This window comes from Elgaria multicarinata, chromosome 13 (assembly GCF_023053635.1).
Source record: "Elgaria multicarinata webbii isolate HBS135686 ecotype San Diego chromosome 13, rElgMul1.1.pri, whole genome shotgun sequence".
Classification (NCBI taxonomy): Eukaryota; Metazoa; Chordata; class Lepidosauria; order Squamata; family Anguidae; genus Elgaria; species Elgaria multicarinata.
This window is the reverse complement of record NC_086183.1, coordinates 31923217-31942842: the sequence shown is the minus strand read 5'-3', so window position 1 is coordinate 31942842 and position 19626 is coordinate 31923217. Positions and strand designations below refer to the sequence as shown.

General features: G+C 45.3%; 2 protein-coding genes across 2 annotated transcripts in view; one reads left to right on the top strand and one right to left on the bottom strand.

The window, feature by feature from the left end:
* MEIOSIN (meiosis initiator) overlaps nucleotides 1-19626 on the top strand; it is a 31146-nt gene that overhangs the window by 6424 nt on the left and 5096 nt on the right. Inside the window, exons 7-12 of the mRNA XM_063139760.1 lie at nucleotides 202-345; nucleotides 807-883; nucleotides 1714-1833; nucleotides 4191-4444; nucleotides 6303-6392; nucleotides 7508-7696. Of these exons, the coding sequence (XP_062995830.1) occupies nucleotides 202-345; nucleotides 807-883; nucleotides 1714-1833; nucleotides 4191-4444; nucleotides 6303-6392; nucleotides 7508-7679 (857 nt within the window). The 3' untranslated portion in view covers nucleotides 7680-7696. The remainder of the gene's footprint in view (nucleotides 1-201; nucleotides 346-806; nucleotides 884-1713; nucleotides 1834-4190; nucleotides 4445-6302; nucleotides 6393-7507; nucleotides 7697-19626) is intronic.
* On the bottom strand, nucleotides 11488-16647 carry LOC134407740 (homeobox protein six1b-like). Its single transcript, XM_063139668.1, has 3 exons — nucleotides 15975-16647; nucleotides 12893-13056; nucleotides 11488-11850 (listed from the first exon to the last, which is right to left on the bottom strand). Exons 1-3 carry the CDS (start codon nucleotides 16356-16358, stop codon nucleotides 11580-11582), a joined length of 819 nt encoding a protein of 272 aa, XP_062995738.1. The 5' UTR covers nucleotides 16359-16647; the 3' UTR covers nucleotides 11488-11579.

The window sequence follows — 19626 nt, the reverse complement described above, 5'->3', positions numbered from 1 at the left end:
TAAGCATGTTTACTCAGAATTAAGTCTCACTAAGTTCAAGGGGATCTACTCCCCAATAAGTGAGTTTAGGATTGCAGTCTAAATGCCACTGAGAGGCAGGTAACAGATGCTGTTCATTGGGGTTGCTCCTTGCCACCATTTAGTATCCTCCTAAAAACTGGATGCAAAATAACTCCATAAACCACACTCTTTTCTCAGCAGGGAGCATGCAGCTGTGTTCCCCTGGGGTTGCAGCCCAAAGCAACAGTTGCTCGGATTTGGGGCTGAGCCCTTCACTTTTCTCCTCTCCTGCTCGGCTACTTCCCAGGCACATCCTCCAAGGTGGCCAGGAGGAACTTTCCCCAGGTAAAGCAGCAGTAAGGTGGGTTCACTTGTGCTTGTTGTTCCAAGTCATGCTGTGTGCTTCATCTCGTAGTCTCTGTGATTCATTCTTGTCTGAGTTGATAGACAAGGAAATATTGCCCCCTTCTCTCCAAATATGAAAAGGATAAATTGATTTAGAAGAACAGCCTCTTGGATTTTGTGGCAGCTGACTGTGACACTGGCCATATTCCTGTCTTGTGTACTGTGGCTCATTGAAGCCAAGACACAGTCCAAATATTACCCTTTAGGGGAGGGACTTACGTTGAGGTAATTGCGACATTTGAAAGACCCGAGGAGAGAGAAACCTGAGAGCAAATGACAACACTGGTACTTGGTTAATTTTTCTTTGAATGTGGGACTTACGTGCACACATCCTGGGAGGTGGAAGGCCTTCTTTGAAAGTGCTTTTTGAGATTTAGAAGTATCTTTTTCTTTCCCTGCAGTGTTGTTTGAAGACGTGTATCTGTCCCCACAGTCTAGTAGTTTTTCTCAGTCACTTTCGGGAACCCTGTTAAGAAAGGTAAGTGCTTTACCCCTCAGTTTCATATATTCTTTCTCCTTCATTTATGATTCCTTTTCTTTAAGGCTATTTTACGAGTGCCATCTGACGAGTGTTTTATTGCACAGAGTTTTCTCAGTTCCCTCACGCGACGTCATCTACCTCCCATGTGCCTTCCGGCCCTCCTGGCCTTCCTTTCATGACAAAAAATCCCCTGCTTAAGTCCGATGTATTTTTAAACACGGAATTGCTCCTTTCTCCTGCTGTGTGCAGGAGAAGCAGTGCCATTAGAACAGCGGACTGAATGGACCTCATGCTCATTGTGTAGGTTTTCCAATAATTTTGTACCACACAGGGCCGGCGCTACCATTAGGCCAACTAGGCAGCTGCCTAGGGCGCAGACCTCAGAGGGGTGCAGTACTGCCCTTTAAGGGTCACAGTTTTATACAAAGTAGCTGTTCTAAGAAAAAAACATAATAAAAGGAAAATATAATAGTTCAGAAACTCTTCTTGAACAGGTGAATCGAAGTTGGCAATTTTTTTTTGGTGTATGTGTGCAAGTAGCTCACCTTGCCTAGGGCACAAAATAGTCTGGCACCAGCCCTTGTACCATGTGAGTAGTTAGACTGTTCTAGGCCTCACTAAATTACAATGAATTAAGGGCTAGTGGAATTTCATCTAGGATCTTATACTGGTTTGATTGTCAACACTGATATAAGTATCTCAGTTTTGAGGCAAAACCCGTTTCAAATATAATGTTCCTTTCTTTCACTCCTTCCATGCACTACCACCTCCCTTTTACTTCTACTTGCAACGGTCCTACCTCTGATACCTTCCTTTATCTCTTGCAGTCAGCATTCACACTAGATCACTGCTACCTTTCCTACAGCGAAATGGGTAAAAGCGATTCCAGCCCGGTGTCAAGAGTGAATGAGACGGCATCTTCATGGAACAAACCATTCCTTCAAGAGGTGGCAAGGAGATTATGGGGGTGTTATTTTGTGTGGCAGAGGAATCAGGTCATGGAACTAGGGCCTTCTAGTTCAGGGATTGCAACCAGGTGCCCTCCCAATGTTTTGGACTACAATTCACATTATTTCTTACTATTGGCCATGCTTACTGGGGTTGATGGGAACCGGCATAGCCAGTGATTTCCTACCCCTGCTCTGGTTCTACTACCGGAGCCTAGCGTGACTGTTAAACTAAGGAATTTGCTAACAGAAGATGCAGTGATGGCCAACAACGCAGATAGCTTTAAAGGTGGATTAGACACATTCATGGAGAATAAGGTTATCAACAGCTAATAGGCATGATAGCTAAATACTTTCTCCAGCATCAGGGGCAGCATACGTCTGAATACCAGCTGTTGGGGAACAACATCAAAGGAGAGCTATTGACCTGCTTGTGCGCTTCCCAGGGCATTAGGTTGGCCACCATTGGAAGCAGGATGGTGGACTAGATAGGCCTTTGGTCTCATAATCTAGCAGGTCTCTTCTTAGGACTTATTTGTTTACTACTACTATTTGATGATGATGATGATGATGATTCCTACTCCTACTCATTTGGGGGCATAACCAACCACAAAGATTAAAAATAAGTTAAATATTATCCCTGAACCATTGTAATGGTGGTGGTGGGTTTTTTTTTTTAGTTTTGAGGCTTTATTAAAATGTCTATTTATGTATTTATGTATTTATTATTTATTAAATTTATATACCACCCCATAGCCGAAGCTCTCTGGGCAGTTTACAAAAGTTAAAAAGAGTGGACAATAAAAAAAGTATACAAAATTTAAAACCATCAAAAAAATACACACAAAAAAAACAGAATAAAACAGTATCCATTTTAAACACAACAGTTCTGGGGTCCATTAAAAAACAAACAAACTTAGCATATGTTGTTAAGTGCTGTTAAATGCCTGGGAGAATGGTGTTGGGGAGAACTTAGTTAAAATAAATGGGAGGAATGTAATCAAGAGATTGAATTCTAGATACTCCAACAGGGGATAAAAGCTTTAATTAAACAACATAGTAGCTATTTTGTGATAGTGTGGCTGTAAAGATAAAGATGTGTTAACCATTCAGTGTGTGTGTATGTTTTTTAAATTCATACCTCAAGGCAGTTTTGAGTTGAAGAGATATGGATATGAGTAAGATATTGCTGTCTGTTTGTCTGTGAGACCCCACAGAAATTAACATTGAGGATCATGACAAACCCTAGGTCAGAGCTTTCCAAACTTTTCATGTTGGTGACACACTTTTTAGACATGCATCATTTCGCGACACAGTAATTCAGTTTTACTAGCAAACCAGAGGTTAAACTAACCCCTTATAAGAGATACGGACACATACATAAATTTTAATAACGAAATGTATGGGGACACAACATATCTCATGAAAACCTTTCATTTATATATTTAAAAATATATGATTTGCAAGATAATAACATACATTTCCAAGACTTTTCACATTGAACCAATTTTGTTGAGCGGCGATCGAGCGGCAGTTGAGACGGTGTTCTATCAAAAAACTGGACCCATGGAATTTCTCGAATGCATCACTTCAGGTGCAGCTGCGTCACCGGAAGTGACGCAGAATCAGCTGTTTCGACCCGATTATGCATACTGCGCATGCGCAGTACCTGTATGATCCCTCGACCGTGGTGTGCATACACGGATACGACGGAAGGGGAATGTACCAGTGCACCATACTAATCGGCACCTTTGCTGCGTAAAAATGCATGCAAGTCGGTATTGCTTATTTCACATAGACTCAGAGGTTTCTCGTTACGTTCGCATGACACACCTACACACTGCAGCTGACACACTAACGTGTCGCGACACACAGTTTGGAAAGCTCTGCCCTAGGTACTAGACCTGCATTTGTTATATGTAATACTTCTGAACAATTATACAATTCATATGTTTGCATTAAACAGGAGTGATTTCAAAGACATCACATTAAGGCCAGATCTACACCAAGCAGGATATAACACTTTGAAAGCGGTTTGAAAATGGTATATGGAATGTGTCATGCACCCCAACAGTTGCTAATACTGTTAAAAAGCACTATAAAGCAGTGGTGTAGATCCTGCCTAAGTGTGTTTAAAATGATTTAAATAGGGATCTATTTGACTCTGATGTCAGGTTAGTGATTTCATTTTTGGAAGAGTAGTATGGTTAAATTACTTCATTTCTGGGAGCTTTCCTATAGAAAAAGTTTCAAGAATCATAAGACTCTGCACATCGTTTTTGCTATATCTGATGACACAATTTCACATGCCTCTTTCTGCATTGACCAACCTGACCTTCACCTTGTCCGATCAGGAGGCTGCCATCATCGGGCCTGAATGCACTTTGTCCTCCAGTGATGAGAACAGTGATAGCACCTGGACACCATGCAAGAGGGTGAAGCCATCTCAGGTAGCCTGTCAGAAGAAGAAGAAGAAGAAAGTGGGCAGGAGGCAGAGGCGCCAGCCAGTAGCCTGTGAGAAACGCAGCAGCTCCTCTCCTCTGCAGCTGAAGAAGAAATGTGTGAATGGCTTTATCATGTTCTGCCGCCTGAACCGCAAGCACTTCATCCGGTGAGATTCAGAGGACCAAACTCTTTCGGAGTGACTAAAACCCATCTTTTTAATAGGTTTCTTCCAGCACCATATTTCTGCGCACTACACAGAAACCTTGATTTCTTTTCAAAGTGTAACAGTAATAATTGGCATGCGTAGGGTGACCCTATGAAAAGGGAGGACAGGGCTCCTGTATCTTTAACGGTTGCATAGAAAAGGGAATTTCAGCAGGTGTCATTTATATATATGGAGAACCTGGTGAAATTCCCTCTTCTAGCATCATCCCACATACCTGTTTCCTCGAATTATCCCCTACAGCGCTAAGCTGTTGTTGTTGTTGTTGCTACTGGGCAGCTAGATCCTTTGAATACCAGGAAATGGGTTTAAGAGGGGAAATGTAAAAAAAACATTAAAAATCATTGGATGACCCAATCTGATTCAAATTTGGTATGCTTAAAGCTCTCCTTAATATCTATTACTGTGCCAATTTTGATGTCTTTATCTTTAAGCTTACGCAGATGTAAGCATTTGTTTATGTTTTCTTCAAATCCTGCTCCTGCACTCCAGTGGCCGCTTGGATGATACGCTCGAAAACTAGTATCAAAGTATGGCGAGGCTGTTGCCTTTGAAGTATAATTAAAGCAGGATGCATGGGAGTACTTCACAATATAAGCTGGAAAACTTCAGCGTCATTTGCATGCAGTTCACAGTGATTGCACAGTATAACGCTGGTGTGATAAAGCTTGATATCACCACAGTTAAAGCTGCAGGAGCTATACTAGAGTGACCAGATTTAAAAGAGGGCAGGGCACCTGCAGCTTTAACTGTTGTGATGAATAGGGAATTTCACCAGGTTCCCCATATATACGAATGACACCTGCTGAAATTCCCTTTTCAATACAACTGTTAAAGATACAGGAGCCCTGTCCTCCTTTTCATATGGTCACAACTAAGCATGTGTATAGAATGTCAGAGTGTTCAAAGCTCTTCACTTACATTTCTTCAGTAACCCCTAAAACAGCCCTGCAATGTAGACCATTGCTCTTATCTCCCTCACATTGCAGAGAGAAGAGTGGTTTGTTAAAGGCCTCATAGTATGCTGTTCATGGGTATTCTGGGATTTGTAAGGTTGAACTAACAATGCTTCCAAAAAGTGTTCTGGATTGAACTTTGGCGAGTGTGTAATGGGAGGATTCCACAATTCAGGGTGGAGGCAGCCACTGAGAACACTTTTCTTTACCTCAATCACCTTTGCATCTGCTAACCGTGCAACTCTTTATAGCACGTACAAAAGATTCCGCACTCACCCACCCCTGCAGTCATAGAATAGAATCATCAGAAATTTGTTTTAAAGCCCAAATTCTAGGACTATGTGCTTGTAGATCACAGGTTGTATATGTGTGTTTCTCAGCACTCTGAAGGTTGATTGCTACATATAATTTAATTTCATTTCCCTTTCTCTGGAAGTTGAGATTCTGATGATTTTATAAAAAAAACCTGTAACCAGGGACCCGAAAAATGTAACATCACAAGTTGTGCCTGGAGACCTCAAGCCCAGGCCTAGGAAAAATGCAATCCAGTGCTTCCATATTGTTAAAATTCTAGGTTCGTCTAAGGCTGGATATCGTCTGCAAAAAATCCTTGTTTCCCTGGGCTGAGGAGGTGTGTGTGTCAAGGAGGTTAGGTTTCATTCAGTTTTGTGTTTGCTAGGCATTTTTAACTTTGGTCTCTGTGGAGAGCAAAAAGCTGGCCTGGCAGGGGGTTACCACAGCAACCTGTTCTCTGGAAACCTTGAGGGGACATGGGGACATTGGCAGTGCCTCGTGTGCACGCTTCTCATGAGTTTGAATGACCAAATTAGATTTTCTCTTGGCAGTGCTTGCCCAGGCATGGCCTCCACAGCTGCCACGAGAGAGCTGGCCCAGCTGTGGCGTCTGATGACGAAGCAGGAACGGAAGCCCTATTGGTAGGTCTCTGGCATTGGTCAAAACCAGGGGTTTTGGGATTAGGCTGCGTTTTGGGTGATTCATAGGCCAGATTCATACGTAACTCATTGGTAGAGCGATCCCACAACATCTTAAATTAAAGTGACCGGGGAACAAGTAATGGGATGGACCTCTGTAGACCAACTACTTGCTAGACTAGACAATATTGGGCTGGGTGGACAAATAGTCCAAGCAGGTATAAGGGAGATTTAGGGCCAGCATCAAAGGTAGGTATGGTCAGGCGCCTATGAGGCCCACTGACAAAAGTCCCCTGGACTTGCTCCTTTTCATCACTGCAGCCTGCTTGTTCAGCTGCCTCTCTCTCTCTCTCTCTCTCTCTCTCTACTTGTTCACTGGCTCTCTACCTGCCAAGGAAACAAGTAGTATCAATTATGAGAAGCAGCTTGAGAAGCAATAGCAGCTGGTGACCATGGCAATGAGAAGACAGACTCACTGTGGGAGGGGAGCCGTTGAAGATGACTTGCTCAAAGCACCTCAGAATCCTGGAGATGGTACTGGGCAGCTTTCTGCATTCCTGTGTGCACCTCTGTATATCTCAGGGTACTATTTGCGTGGAGATGGATTTCTAATACATTTCTAGCTCCCTGTGAACCTAACCATGAAAGGAAATAGATTCCATTATCGCCACCCCTGTCTGGTGCCCCTGTTTTGGTGAATTTGTGTAAAAAAACCCACCATCTATCATATGATAACTGCTTAAATGCCAGTTGTATACATCCTTCATGTATTATTCCCTCTATCACATAGTAAGGCAAATAGTATTATTAGTAATTTATTCTATTTATATTGTGCCTTTTTTAAAATTGGTATTCATTAGCTAACAATAGAAATCAAGTAAAGGTCAAGTAAAGGTTGCCTATCATCCCCTGTCACTTCATGGCAAGTTGCTAAGTGGATTTACCTTCCATGCTAATTCACATGACCTTGCTTTATCACATTATAATGGCAACTATCATATGGTAGCTTGGTTGTGTGTAGCATGTGTTGCAGCCTGGCTATTACAGATAGCTGTCAACCGGAAATAACTCATTAAATGATAAGCTTATCTCATAAGTTTTCTCTTTTTGCCTTTTAGCATGAAAGCCCGGCGATTCAGCCGCCTAAACAATCGCATTGTGAGAGATGACTTCTCCAGCGGGGAGGAGGAGCCAGAGCCGCCCAAACCATTCCATCTGCTGCTCGCTGAGAAGTCCCTCTCTGGCATCCCGAATTTTGGTGACTACTCTTTACTGGAACTTATTCCCTGACTCTTCACACTGGAATGGTAATGGCATATCCATCCACTGGAAAGACGGCCCCTCACTCTGGTCTGCTACTGATGGTTACAGAGCTTCCCAATTGATGGGTCTGCAAAGTAGTGTATACTATCCCTATTTGTAGCAACATACCAGGTAACAGGAACTCCATGGACCCCATGGGCTGGGGCACTGTAGAACAGTAGCATAGGGGGGAGGGAGGGGGCCATATACTCTTCGTTGCCACCTATAATGCATGAACCTTCCTATTGTTTGCAAATATTCCCCACTCCACTACCAGTGTATCACTAGTTTCTTTGTCTCTGGCTTCCAGAAGCTGGTTTCTAAGGAGAAGGAAAAGCACATGGATGTGCTCTTTTCAATACTTCTGGTTTCCCCCAGGGACCACCATGTATGTTATGTTCTACCCACTGGAGCCCGAAGTTGGTCTCTGGTAGTCTTGGACATAGTGATAGCTGCTGTAGTGGCAACATTGGCAAAGGAAGTCCGTAGGTCTGATTGATAGGGACCATGCTGGGCCACTTGTATATTTGCATGGCTCTTAACCTTTGATCTAGGGATGCTATTCCGTTTGAAATGAGTGGATGAAATTTTGAAAAAGGGAAGGATCTGTGTGGCTTTTAAAAAATAACCCTTGTTTTTAACCATATGACTTTCCCCAAAAGAAGTCTGGTGGGCTGGAAAACTGGGTGTCTGCTTTTTAAAATAAATAAATCCAAGTCTATATATTGCCAAAGTTTTTAGCTCCTCTTTTCTTTCACCAGGGCTTAGCTCAGGGAGTAAGTTTCACCACATCCAGCCCAGTTGGTTTAATTACTGGTGGCTCAGCTCCATGGGTCATTTTGCTGTGGCAAAAAAGTGCAGTTTTTGAGGCCCACAATGGTCTCTCTGATGCCATGGCAAATTCAATGCTTTGTTACATAGTAAGTTCATGTGTTTCTTTGCTTTTTCCTGGAGCAAATTAATGTGTTCAAAATGTGCTCTGGAAAGGATTGTGTCCTCACTGACCCCCATATCTAGGCCTGTACATCAGAGTTCCTGAAGAAGGGCTAGTTCTGTAAATTAGGCCTGTGGGAGTCAGGAAGTTTCAAATACTTACTTAATTCTGAGCTCAGAACGGCAAATGTCTCACACTGAGAAGGTAGAATATCAGGATTGTACTTCTGAAGGCATAGATTAGTACCTCTCTATACAACATTTCTGGTTGGTTCATATCCTGATTAGGGAGGAACTCCTCAGTAGCCTATCCTCTACCCACCTCTTAAATTGTGTCCCCGCCTCACCCTCTGCCACGTTCACAACCAGTTTGTGTTTCAAAATCTGTTACAGGCTTGAATTGGTTTTTCCACTGTTGTATTTATCTATTTATCTATTTATTGGTAGGGCTTTTTCCTCGCCTCTATTTATATTTAAAATAAAAGCTAGTATTAAAATTAACTCTCGGTTTTGATGGCTCTGTACGTCTCCTCCCCATGATCTTTTAAGATCTGAACCCAGTGGCTTTGAGTGTGCAAGGCAGATCCGCTCCCAGGGAGGAGCGAAGAATTGGTAGAGAAGGTGTGAGCTCCTCTCAAAATATGTCTTCATCCGGCTCAGGAATCAGTTAATTATCAGTGTGGCAAATGATGGAACCAACTTCCTGTCTCTTTCAAAACAGTTATTCTTTGGCAATTTAAAGCATGCTGGAGGTTTGCATCATAACCTGCTCCATCCACTGTCTGCCTCATTGTTCTCCCTAAGCAGAGCTTTTTCTTTGGGCTGCATCCAAGGAGCATTTTATTGCATGCTCGTTACTGGGCACTCACGGAGTTTGCTCAGGTCCCTCACATGACGTCATCTGCCTTCCACTCACCTTCCGCTCCTCTGGCCTTCCTTTCGCGACAAAAAAAAACCTGGTTAAGTCCGATGTATTTTTAAACATGGAATTGCTTCTCACTCCTGCTGTGTGCAGGAGAAGCAGTGCCATTAGAACAGCGGACTCAATGGGCCTCGTGCTCGTCGCTTCTTCTCGTGGAGAAGCAATGGTAGGGAGCATGTTTCTCCCCAGTGTGATGGAGCTCTTTGTCTTACATTTGTGGACCCCTGGGCTCTTATTTCTTATAGCTGCTCCTCATTCCGGTAGTGCAGAGAGCAGAACTACCAACCAGGCCTTAGCTTTGGAACACGGCGTTGTTACACCTGGCATTTATATAATGTTGTAGAGAAGCCTTCCCCAACCTGGTGCCCTTCAGATGTGTTGGACTACACCTCTCAGTGTCCTGAGCCAGCACTTCATAAACATGTATCTCAGTCATCTTTCAAAGAACCCTGTAGAGTAGGACAGTATTACCCCAAATGTAGGTCTGGGAGAACAGTGGTGTGCCAAGTGAGCTCATATCTGTGTTAGGGACTTCCTGGTTCATATGTCATTCTCTTACAGCACAGTCCTGTGCATGTCTACTCAGAAATAAGTCCCATGGTGTTCAGTGTGACTTACTTCTAGTGAAGTGTGTATAGGTTGCAGCCTCCATCTCTACACTCAAGAAACTCTCAACGAAGTATCCCTGTGCACGTACAGAATGTCTTTCTTTCATTACCTCCATACATCTCGTATTAGGAAGCAAAGCACTCAGGTTAGAGGAGTGGTTTCCATGAAAAATGGAGCCTCAGCACACACCCCTTTGAAGTTAACCACAGTTGCCAACAGAACCTTTGTAGATAGGGAGTTTGCATGGGAGGTTTGCATGGGAAAAAGCAAATGGCAAGTGGGGTTCTTGTCACTTGGGTACAAGCAGCCCTGAAATTGGCTAATCTGCCCCTAGAAAAGCATATCTTTGTGTCATTGTTCAAGAGGACACTACCCTTTTCAGTTTTTCATTTATTAGAAAATTGGCAATACAGACACAGCATAACTTGGCTTGGTGGGCTAGATAAGAGGGCCTGGCAGAAGTAAGTAACCAAAATAGGCCTTGATGTCCATCCCAAACTCTTCAGGAAATACATTCCAGAAACATCTCCAAAATCCAGTGATTTTGTCTTGCAGAACTTTCCTGCAGAAGGAGCTGTCAGCTAGAACGGCTGTAAGTAAAATGTAGACTGGAGTGGGCCACCATTCCCCTCTCCCTCTTTTCCTGGTTCCATTCTAACGCCCACAAAACCATCAGGCACTTCATTAAAGTTCTCCGTCAAAGTCATTAAAGGTTCTTGGCACCTTTGCAAGACACCTAAATTGCTCTTGCTGTCTCCAGAGGATAGGTGTTTGCATGTGCTCAGCTGCCCAGGCCAAAGTCCTAATTAACCTTCTTAATTGGTTGCTTTCCAGTTTAAACAGAGGCTGATGCTGCCTACTGCTGCATGTTGCTTTCTACTCCTGTTTCTACACCTTTTGTAACTATTGCTACTTCATTTTTTCTTGGTCGCATGGGAACAGAACTACCGTGGTTTTTCCACGAGGTACATTTCATGTTGTTCTTTTAAGAGATAGGAAGGCTTGTCTTCATGGCCAACTGATGTATAGAGCCCAGGGAGATTGAGACCTTATGTGTGGGAGAAGACATCCCACGTTCTGACAGCCACCTCCACCCCACCCACCCCCATGGTGTTTTTTGACTAGCAGGGGGAAATGCTATTTTCCATAAGCACAAAATGTTTTTGCTTTTTGTAAAAAGCAAAAAGTGAAGCTCTGCTAGGACTGTAGCACAATCTCTATATTCTAAACCTGAATTTTGGATTGTGGGGGCATGGCAATGTGGATGCCTCTCATGACTGCCCCCCAACATAAGCCAGGGAGAGACTTTGTAATGAATGGTACTATAGCAATAGTGGTTGGACAGGAGAGTACTTAGAAGTCTGGAAGGGCTAGCACAGAGGAGCCATCCACTGAGGATGGGGTATGTATTCCACTTTACCATTTCAGGATCCCAGATCTACAAAGGTGGAAGTGAGGGGACCCAAGAGGCTGTTATGGAGTGGCTGGTGCTGCAGAAAATCCACCCTTTGGGCACTGTGAGTGGAGTTTCCCGGGGGAGCGGAGAGTGCCAAGCCAGGGTAGAGCAGTGAGGGACTGGATGTGTGGGCCGCAGGGCTATCGATAGGAGAGCTGTCATCATCGGAGCTGGGGATGACATGTCTCTCTCGTGGCAGGCCCCGTCCATCCTTCAAAGTGCCACCTTCGCTGGTCTCCCTGCAGAGAAGGAGAAGAAACCCAAGAAACAGTGACCCCAGGTGCCAAGCGGTTAAGAAATCAGTCCCTCCTGGGGTGCCGAGCAGGACAAAAGTTCTTGGGGGTAGGAGGCTCTTTCGTCCAGTTGGTAAGGCACGTTAATAAATGATTTAGACCAGTAAACTTCAGGCTTTTCAGACTTGGAACTTGCTTTTAAACCTAAATGTCAATACATACATCCCCTTTTAACTATTTCCCCCACCTGCATCCCAATTTTCTAGTCTTTTCTTCATGCCAAAGCAGATGAGATGAAGGAGATCTGTGTTTTCTGCAGTTGGATCTTCAAAATGGTCACCTAGCTCATGGGAACTGCATGAAAGCGTTAAGCTCCCCTCTCCCAGCACCTCTCTTCCAATCAAATTCTGATCCCCCCACCCCCAGGTACATTTAGGTAAAAAAATAAAGAGGCTGAAGATCCTGATTATAGATCTCCTGCATCCTGTCTAGTTCAACCCACTCTCTTTTGCTCTTGTATGCTCTTCTCCTTCTGACCCTCCTCTCCTCTTTCTCCTCTCTGTCTCCCTTTCCTAACATTCGTCCATCTAGTCCAGTATTACAGGCGGCTCCCCAGAGTTTCAGGCATGAATATTTCTGGCCCCACCTTGAATCTGTGACTTTGTACATGCAAGGCAGGTGCTCTGCCACTGAGACACAGGCCCTCACATGCCAGCTTGAACGGGAGTGTGAGCAGAAGGCCAGTGGAAAGAGGGCACCTTAGAAAAAGTGAGAGAGGTGGAGAGAGAGACTGCAGATAGGCAAGCGAGCAAGGTCTTTCTTTTTGGTTCCTGCCCCCTGGGAGTATCAAAGAAGCTACTGTTCTCATCGACCACACCTAGAGCCTATGGATTCTGGAGTTTTGATCCACCCTAGCCTTTTTCTGTGGCATCTGGACCTCCTTTTTGCCCCTTGCTGTGTCAATAGACAACAAGCACCTATGTTTGCTTTCACAGCAAAGCCTCAGCTGTTGTGTTCCAACCCCACGTTAGCTGAGAGGCCCCCTCACCTCTCCTTGGTCTCGGCTGCACGGTCTCTCTGGCGTCGATTTTTGAACCAGTTGCTGACCTGGGTGGTGGTCAACCCGGTGGCCTCCGCTAGTTCCCTCTTCTCACGTGGGGATGGGTAGGGGTTGTGGATGTACCACTCCCGTAACACACTCCGGGATTTCTCCTGTATTGAGAGCAGAGGGTGTTAAGAAAGGCACTTAAACGAAGCACCTAGTCAAACATGAAAGGCATGTTGATCTGGAAAAATAGGAATAAGGAGGGGTAATAGAACTCACTTTCTTTGCTAGTCATAATTTTAGAAGCCCTCTTCATATCCCCCCTTCCCCCACCAACTTTTGAACTAAGAGTCCCAAAATCTCCAGCTTTGCCTCACAGAGAAAGCCTTTCTTTAGTTTAGTAATCCTTTCCTGAGCATTTTCCAGGGGTATGATACCCTTTTAAAGATCATAGAATCATAGAATAGTAGAGTTGGAAGGGGCCCATAAGGCCATCAAGTCCAACCCCACATGTACACGTCATTCTAAATGTGGCCACATCATACATATTTATATATAATAGCATCATCATATGTTCCCTTTCCTAATAACACTGACTTGGTTTCGTTTTTGCTTCTTTGACTTCTCCGGCCCTACAAGTTGACTCATTCAGTGAGCTTTTCTTGTGACCCCAATATCTTTTCCCTGGGTTGCCGCAGCCAATTTCATCCCCCTCTGTTTGTATGTGAAGTTTGATTTTTATTTTTAATCTCACTGTGCATTGACAATGTGCAGTTACTTGTACCCAGTTCAGGTGAATTGATATAATATAACCAGCAGGGGGCAATGACACTCTTCTGCCTTATTAGCTGTATATTCCCAAAAATAAAACAGTCACCAACCCCTTATTTTATTTTTAATCCTAGATATCATTTTGTGAAGCCTTAAAGCTTGGCTGGATTTCTGTAAGTTAATGGTGGAGGAGAAAATACTTCTGAATGCAATGTTTAAAGCTGTGGGCAGGGGAAGAGCACGTGCCCATTAAAAGCTAGGGAGAACTATGTTTTCATGAGAACTATGTTATTCGGCAGGGTTGCCACCTTCTCCTCTTGATTCTGCCAGAGCTGCTGTGCAGTTAACAGGTTTATAATGACCAGAAGTTTCCCCTTTGCAAAGGTGTATAGGTTGAATCTCTGTCTCTCACACAGCTATTAAAATCACAGGAGCCCTGTGAGAATGACACCACCTTATGTTTGCTCTTACACCCTTCCTGGAGGAGTATAGCCCCATCTTTATTTTATTTATTTATTTATTTATTACATTTTTATACCGCCCAATAGCCGAAGTTTCCCCTTTATCTCCATGATTGCTATAGTTCAAGTTTCACAGATATTTACAAAATCTCAGTAGATACTCAATTATTGTTGTTATTGTGATTACTTCTCTTACTACCACTAGTATTACTTAATATTTATTTAGCTCCTGATACTATGCCAGGCACTGTACAGAATGCAGAAGTGACCAAATCCCCACCTAAGGGGCTAACAGTCTAAGGTTGCAATCCTATGCCTATTTTGACAGGAAAAGTCCTACAACTGCCAGCATTCTCAAGCCAGATTTGCAAGCCTTTTTTTTTTCTGTCTAAACATGGGATTGCACCCTAAATAACAGAAGACCAGCGTGAAGGGGTGGTTGCCCAACACAGGGCGTAATAATGGAAAAGTAAGGACATGGTGGTATTAATGAGGTGAGACTAGTACATGATTACCAGGTGAAAGAAAGAACAGAAGATTTCAAATCTTGGTGGGCCAGGAAAAGATTTGTGGAAGAAATAATTTCATTTATTTATGACATTTGCATACTGGGTTCCCACCATTCCCCGTAATCTTAAAGCACCTTACATTTAAAAACAGCGATGCTTAAACATCACATGAAGTAGAGCAACACAAGAATTAATAACAATTCAACAGAACTCCACCCGCCCATCCACCCCGTAGATTAACATGAAATCTCCATCCCCCAGTCAGTCATAAACCTCTTCGCTGCAAAAGGCCACACAAAATAAATGAGTTTTGCAACTCTTCCAGAATGTGCTCACAGATGCATACTATCTGACCTCATTCAGGAGGCTGTTCCAGAACCTTGTGTGGGGTGAGACATTTGAGGAGGAATTTTAAGGAGAGGGGAGATGGCATGAAAGACAGAGTGGAAAGCTGTTTGTTATACCATAGCTCAGGAACAAGGGACCTGTGACCCTCCAGATGTTTGACTTTAACTCCCATCAGCCCCATCCAGCATAGCCAATGGCCATGGATTATGAGATTTGCAGTCCAACATCAGGAAGATCACAGGTTCCTCACCCCTGACATCACAGAGTATCATGCTTATAAAGTAAAGCAAACAAAGACAGATCCCTGCCCCAAAGAGCTTCCAGACTACATTTTGCCAGTGTTGGAGAGAACAGTGAGAAGAGAGGGAAATGTGATAGGGGAGGAACAGAAGCGAACATGGTTACATGTCCCATCCCCAGCTGAAATGGTTCAAAGAACAAGTCTTAACAAAAAGTGGATGCTGAGAAGGGATTTGAAAGGGCAGGGAGTCTGAGGTAGCACCACATAGGTGGTCTCGACAGGATTTACAACACAAGGAGGTGGGTGGGACGGAGAAGGAGACAAAGGATGGGGTTGTGCTGAGTGGAGGGGAGATATTGGCGGGGGGGGGGGGAGAGAGAGCATGAAATGCAACGATTGGAATTTTATGCCAATGCTGAAGGGAGACGAGTCAACGCAGAGGCTTAAGGAGAAGAGGGACACATAACTAGTATGTGTAAAAGAAAGAAAAAGGTTATTTCAGTGAGGCTGTTCTGAACTGAGCGCAGGGGACAAGCTCAGTCTAGCGAGGGAAGGCTAGCAAGAAGAAAGTTGCAGCAGACTTATGTAATAAACCAAAAGTAAGTCAACTCAACTGAATACTAACTTGCTAATCCAAGACATAAATGTTTTTAAAGGAACGACGGGAGGGTTTTGTGCCTGCACGACGTGAAGTACTTGGTGGTGGAAGTGGAGGTTTCTTTGTTCCACGTCAGTGAGTGCGGCTGTTGTCTTACCTTGAAACAGTAACTGGTTTCCTCTCCATCCCAGATGGTCCGAGGCAGGGGGAATTTGCGCCGGACCCTGTATTTCCCCACAGCCCCCAGCGGTCTCCCACGCAACTTCTCTGCTTCGATGTAGTGGGCCTTGAGCCACAGCTGCTGCAGCTTGGGGTGGTTGTGAGGCGAGAACTGGCAGCTCTCTAAGATCTTGTAGAGCTCCCGGAAATTACCCCGGTGGAAGGCCACCGCCGCCTTGGCCTTCAGCACGCTCTCGTTCTTGTGCAGGTGGTCGCAGGCTGGCAGCGACCAGAGGAAGCGGCCCAAGCGCTCGATGTTGCCCCCTTGCTGCAGGACTTCACACACGCATGCCACTTGCTCCTGGGTGAAACCGAAATTCATGGCTGAGAGAGACTCAGGTTAGGTTACCCTTTCCCAGAGCAGCGGGGACAGGACTCCAAAGCTCTGTGGCTTTCGAAACCGGTCTGGGAGGGCCCAGCAAGCCTGATTTACTTCTGCATATGGAAGGCAATACTGTCCTTGGAGCAGAGAACTGGAGCTGGCCCTGCCTCTCTTTGGAAGAGGAAACCAAATCTGTCCCACTAAGGCAGGAGCGTCCAAGATGAGCAGGAGGCAAGCCTGGTGCCTGCCAAGTTTCTCTCTGGGGTGGCCATGTCCCCTTTTCCTCTCCACTCCGCCGTGCCGTCAGGGCTCCCTCTCTCTGTCTGTCTTCTGGCTCTAGAGACAGTCGCCCAGGGTAGATGTCTAGGGGGTATCGGTTACAGGCCCAGCCCACGCAGCCTGCAGCTGTGGCCAGCCAACCCCGCAAGAAGAGCGAGCGAAAGGGAGGCTTTTACCACCGTCCCCCTTGAATGGTAAACCTCTCTGCAGAGGGGTCGTCAGGATATGGAAACGTGAGATGCCCCCTACAGAGGGGGGCAGAAGGAGGCAGGCCGAAGAGGAAAGGCCCCGTTTCCTGCCCAAGTCTGCCTCTCCCTTTGCCCCCCCCCCACTCCCCTGCTCTGCTCAAGCCAGCCTGTTTGTCCAAACCTTTTAGAGTTGCACCTTACGTGCCAGAGGTTTGAAACATGGATTGTAGTTCCCATCCTGTTAATTATGGGCAGGAGACAAAGACCTTTGCACGGCGTGGAAGCTTTCCCCATAACCACTGGAAATGCTGCTCAGGACCGCTCCTTTCCCACTGCCCCCAGCGCCTGAAATTTCACCATGCACACATCACCTGCACACTTTCCAGCTTACTTTAGAATCCCCAAGGGCTGGAAACTTTTTTTTAAAAAAAGTTTATAAGTAGAATGTTCTTTATCTGCTATTAATGCAGTACTTTCTCAAACTGGGTTGATTTATTTTTATTCTTCCATGTTTTAAACCGGAGTGTGGCAGCCAGGGGAGGGGAGATAATCACTACCAGTTGGTTGCTTTTTAATATCCCTGCTTGTGAGCAAATTGCTTAACGTTTTTCACGGGGTGGAGAATCTGCATGAAGAAAAAAAATTCTGTCTCCCTTTGTTCTTGGTCCTGCTGCCAGGTGACAGATCAACCCCCAAGCCAGAGCTGCTGCCGTTGCTGCTTCGCTGTCTTGCCCCCTTGCTCTTCCCTTGTGGAGATCATGTTTCCCACCAAGCTGGCAGCCATTCACAAGACAAATAACCTGTTGCAAGACAAATAACAAGAGGCCGGGAGAAAGCAACATCCCTTCTATCGCGAGGGGTGGTTGGGGAGAGATGCTTTGCGTAAGGAAATTCCCAGGCAAACGCAAGGTACCAGTGCCAGCTCCAGGTTTTCGAGGGTCCTTGGGCAGGACACCCTCAGTGGGGGACCTCCTTCAGTGAATCAACCTTCGCTGCCGTTATCACCAGCTTCTGCTGCTCCACATCCTCTTTTATCATTGCTACTGATAATGAAATCTGAAAAGCCCACCTGAAGCCCCTTACTCCAATGTGAATAAAAGTACAAAAGCATGCACACTTCTGGCCCTGGCCCCACCTGCCTCCTCATGGAAAATCATAGAATCATAGAATAGCAGAGTTGGAAGGGGCCTACAAGGCCATCGAGTCCAACCCCCTGCTCAATGCACGAATCCACCCTAAAGCATCCCTGACAGGTGGTTGTCCAGCTGCCTCTTGAAGGCCTCTAGTGTGGGAGAGCCCACCACCTCCCTAGGTCACTGGTTCCATTGTCATACTGCTCTAACAGTCAGGAACTTTTTCCTGATGTCCAGCTGGAATCCGGCTTCCTTTAACTTGAGCTTGTTATGCCATGTCCTGCATTCTGGGAGGATCGAGAAGAGATCCTGGCCCTCCTCTGTGTGACAACCTTTTAAGTATTGGAAGAGTGCTCTCATGTCTCCCATCCGTCTCCTCTTCTCCAGGCTAAACAGGCCCAGTTCTTTCAGTCTCTCTTCATAGGGCTTTGTTTCCAGACCCCTGATCATCCTGGTTGCCCTCCTCTGAACACGCTCCAGCTTGTCTGCGTCCTTCTTCAATTGTGGAGCCCAGAACTGGACGCAATATTTATTTATTTATTTATTACATTTTTATACCGCCCAATAGCCGAAGCTCTCTGGGCGGTTCACAAAAATTAAAACCACAAAAAACATCCAACAGGTTAGATGATGTTTTAGAGTATTTATCAATACTCTAGATGAGGCTAACCAGGGCCGAATAGAGAGGAACCAGGACCTCACGTGTCTTCACTTGAGGCTCCAAGGTTGTCCTAAACCCTTTGCCCCACACCCGAAAGCAGAACATACCAGAGAAAGAAGGCCTTGGAACTGGAAGCAAGTCCCATCCCTTCTAGACACAGAGGCACCTCTAAGCCTTATCTACAAGACCCCCACCCCAAGGGGCACTGAGGAGTGTCTCATAGCTGGCTGGAGACATCCTTGGTCAACCTCGGCAGGGGTCTTAGCAAAAGCACAAGATGTTACATACGAGGGACACAGGTGCCATAACATGAAACATTGTTTTTCTTAGGAAGGTTAGTTTATAGAAAATGTAGAAAATATCTAATCAATCAGAAGATGGGAGGAGGGACTCTTGTATAACGCATGGAGGGGCTTGGAAGGTTATAAATGTATGTGGCTAGGGATAATGGTTAGAGAGTCTCTGCCATCGGTTTGTACAAGGTATGGGGCTTTTTTCCTGTGTACACTGAAAATAAAGAATCTCTGTTTCTGGACTGGTTATGAAGTCGTCCCTTCCCTACCAGGTTAAGGGAATTTCCCTAACACTACCACTTGCTTGCCGGAGTGGCCAAGAGCCAGTGAGCAAGCTGGCAGTGACATCTCATAGAATCATAGGAGAGTTGGAAGGGACCTCTAAGGTCATCGAGTCCAACCCCCTGCTCAATGCAGGAATCCACCTTAAAGCATCCCTGGCAGAGGGTTGTCCAGCCGCCTCCCACTCCTCCTTTTAACCACCACCATTCTCTGAGCCAGAACAAGGTGAACAAGCAGGGGGCTTGTAAGTGGGGGCCCTGCTGGGGTGTAGGGCCTTGCCAGGTGCCTGGTCATGCCAACCTAACCTCAGCTCCTCAGTAGGTGCAAGGGGAGAAGAGCCACAATCCTTCCCACCAGCTCTGCCTTCCTAACAAAGCTGGCTCCGGATTTGGGGTGTCTCCAGCAAAATGCCTCCTGGTGGTCCCTCACAAG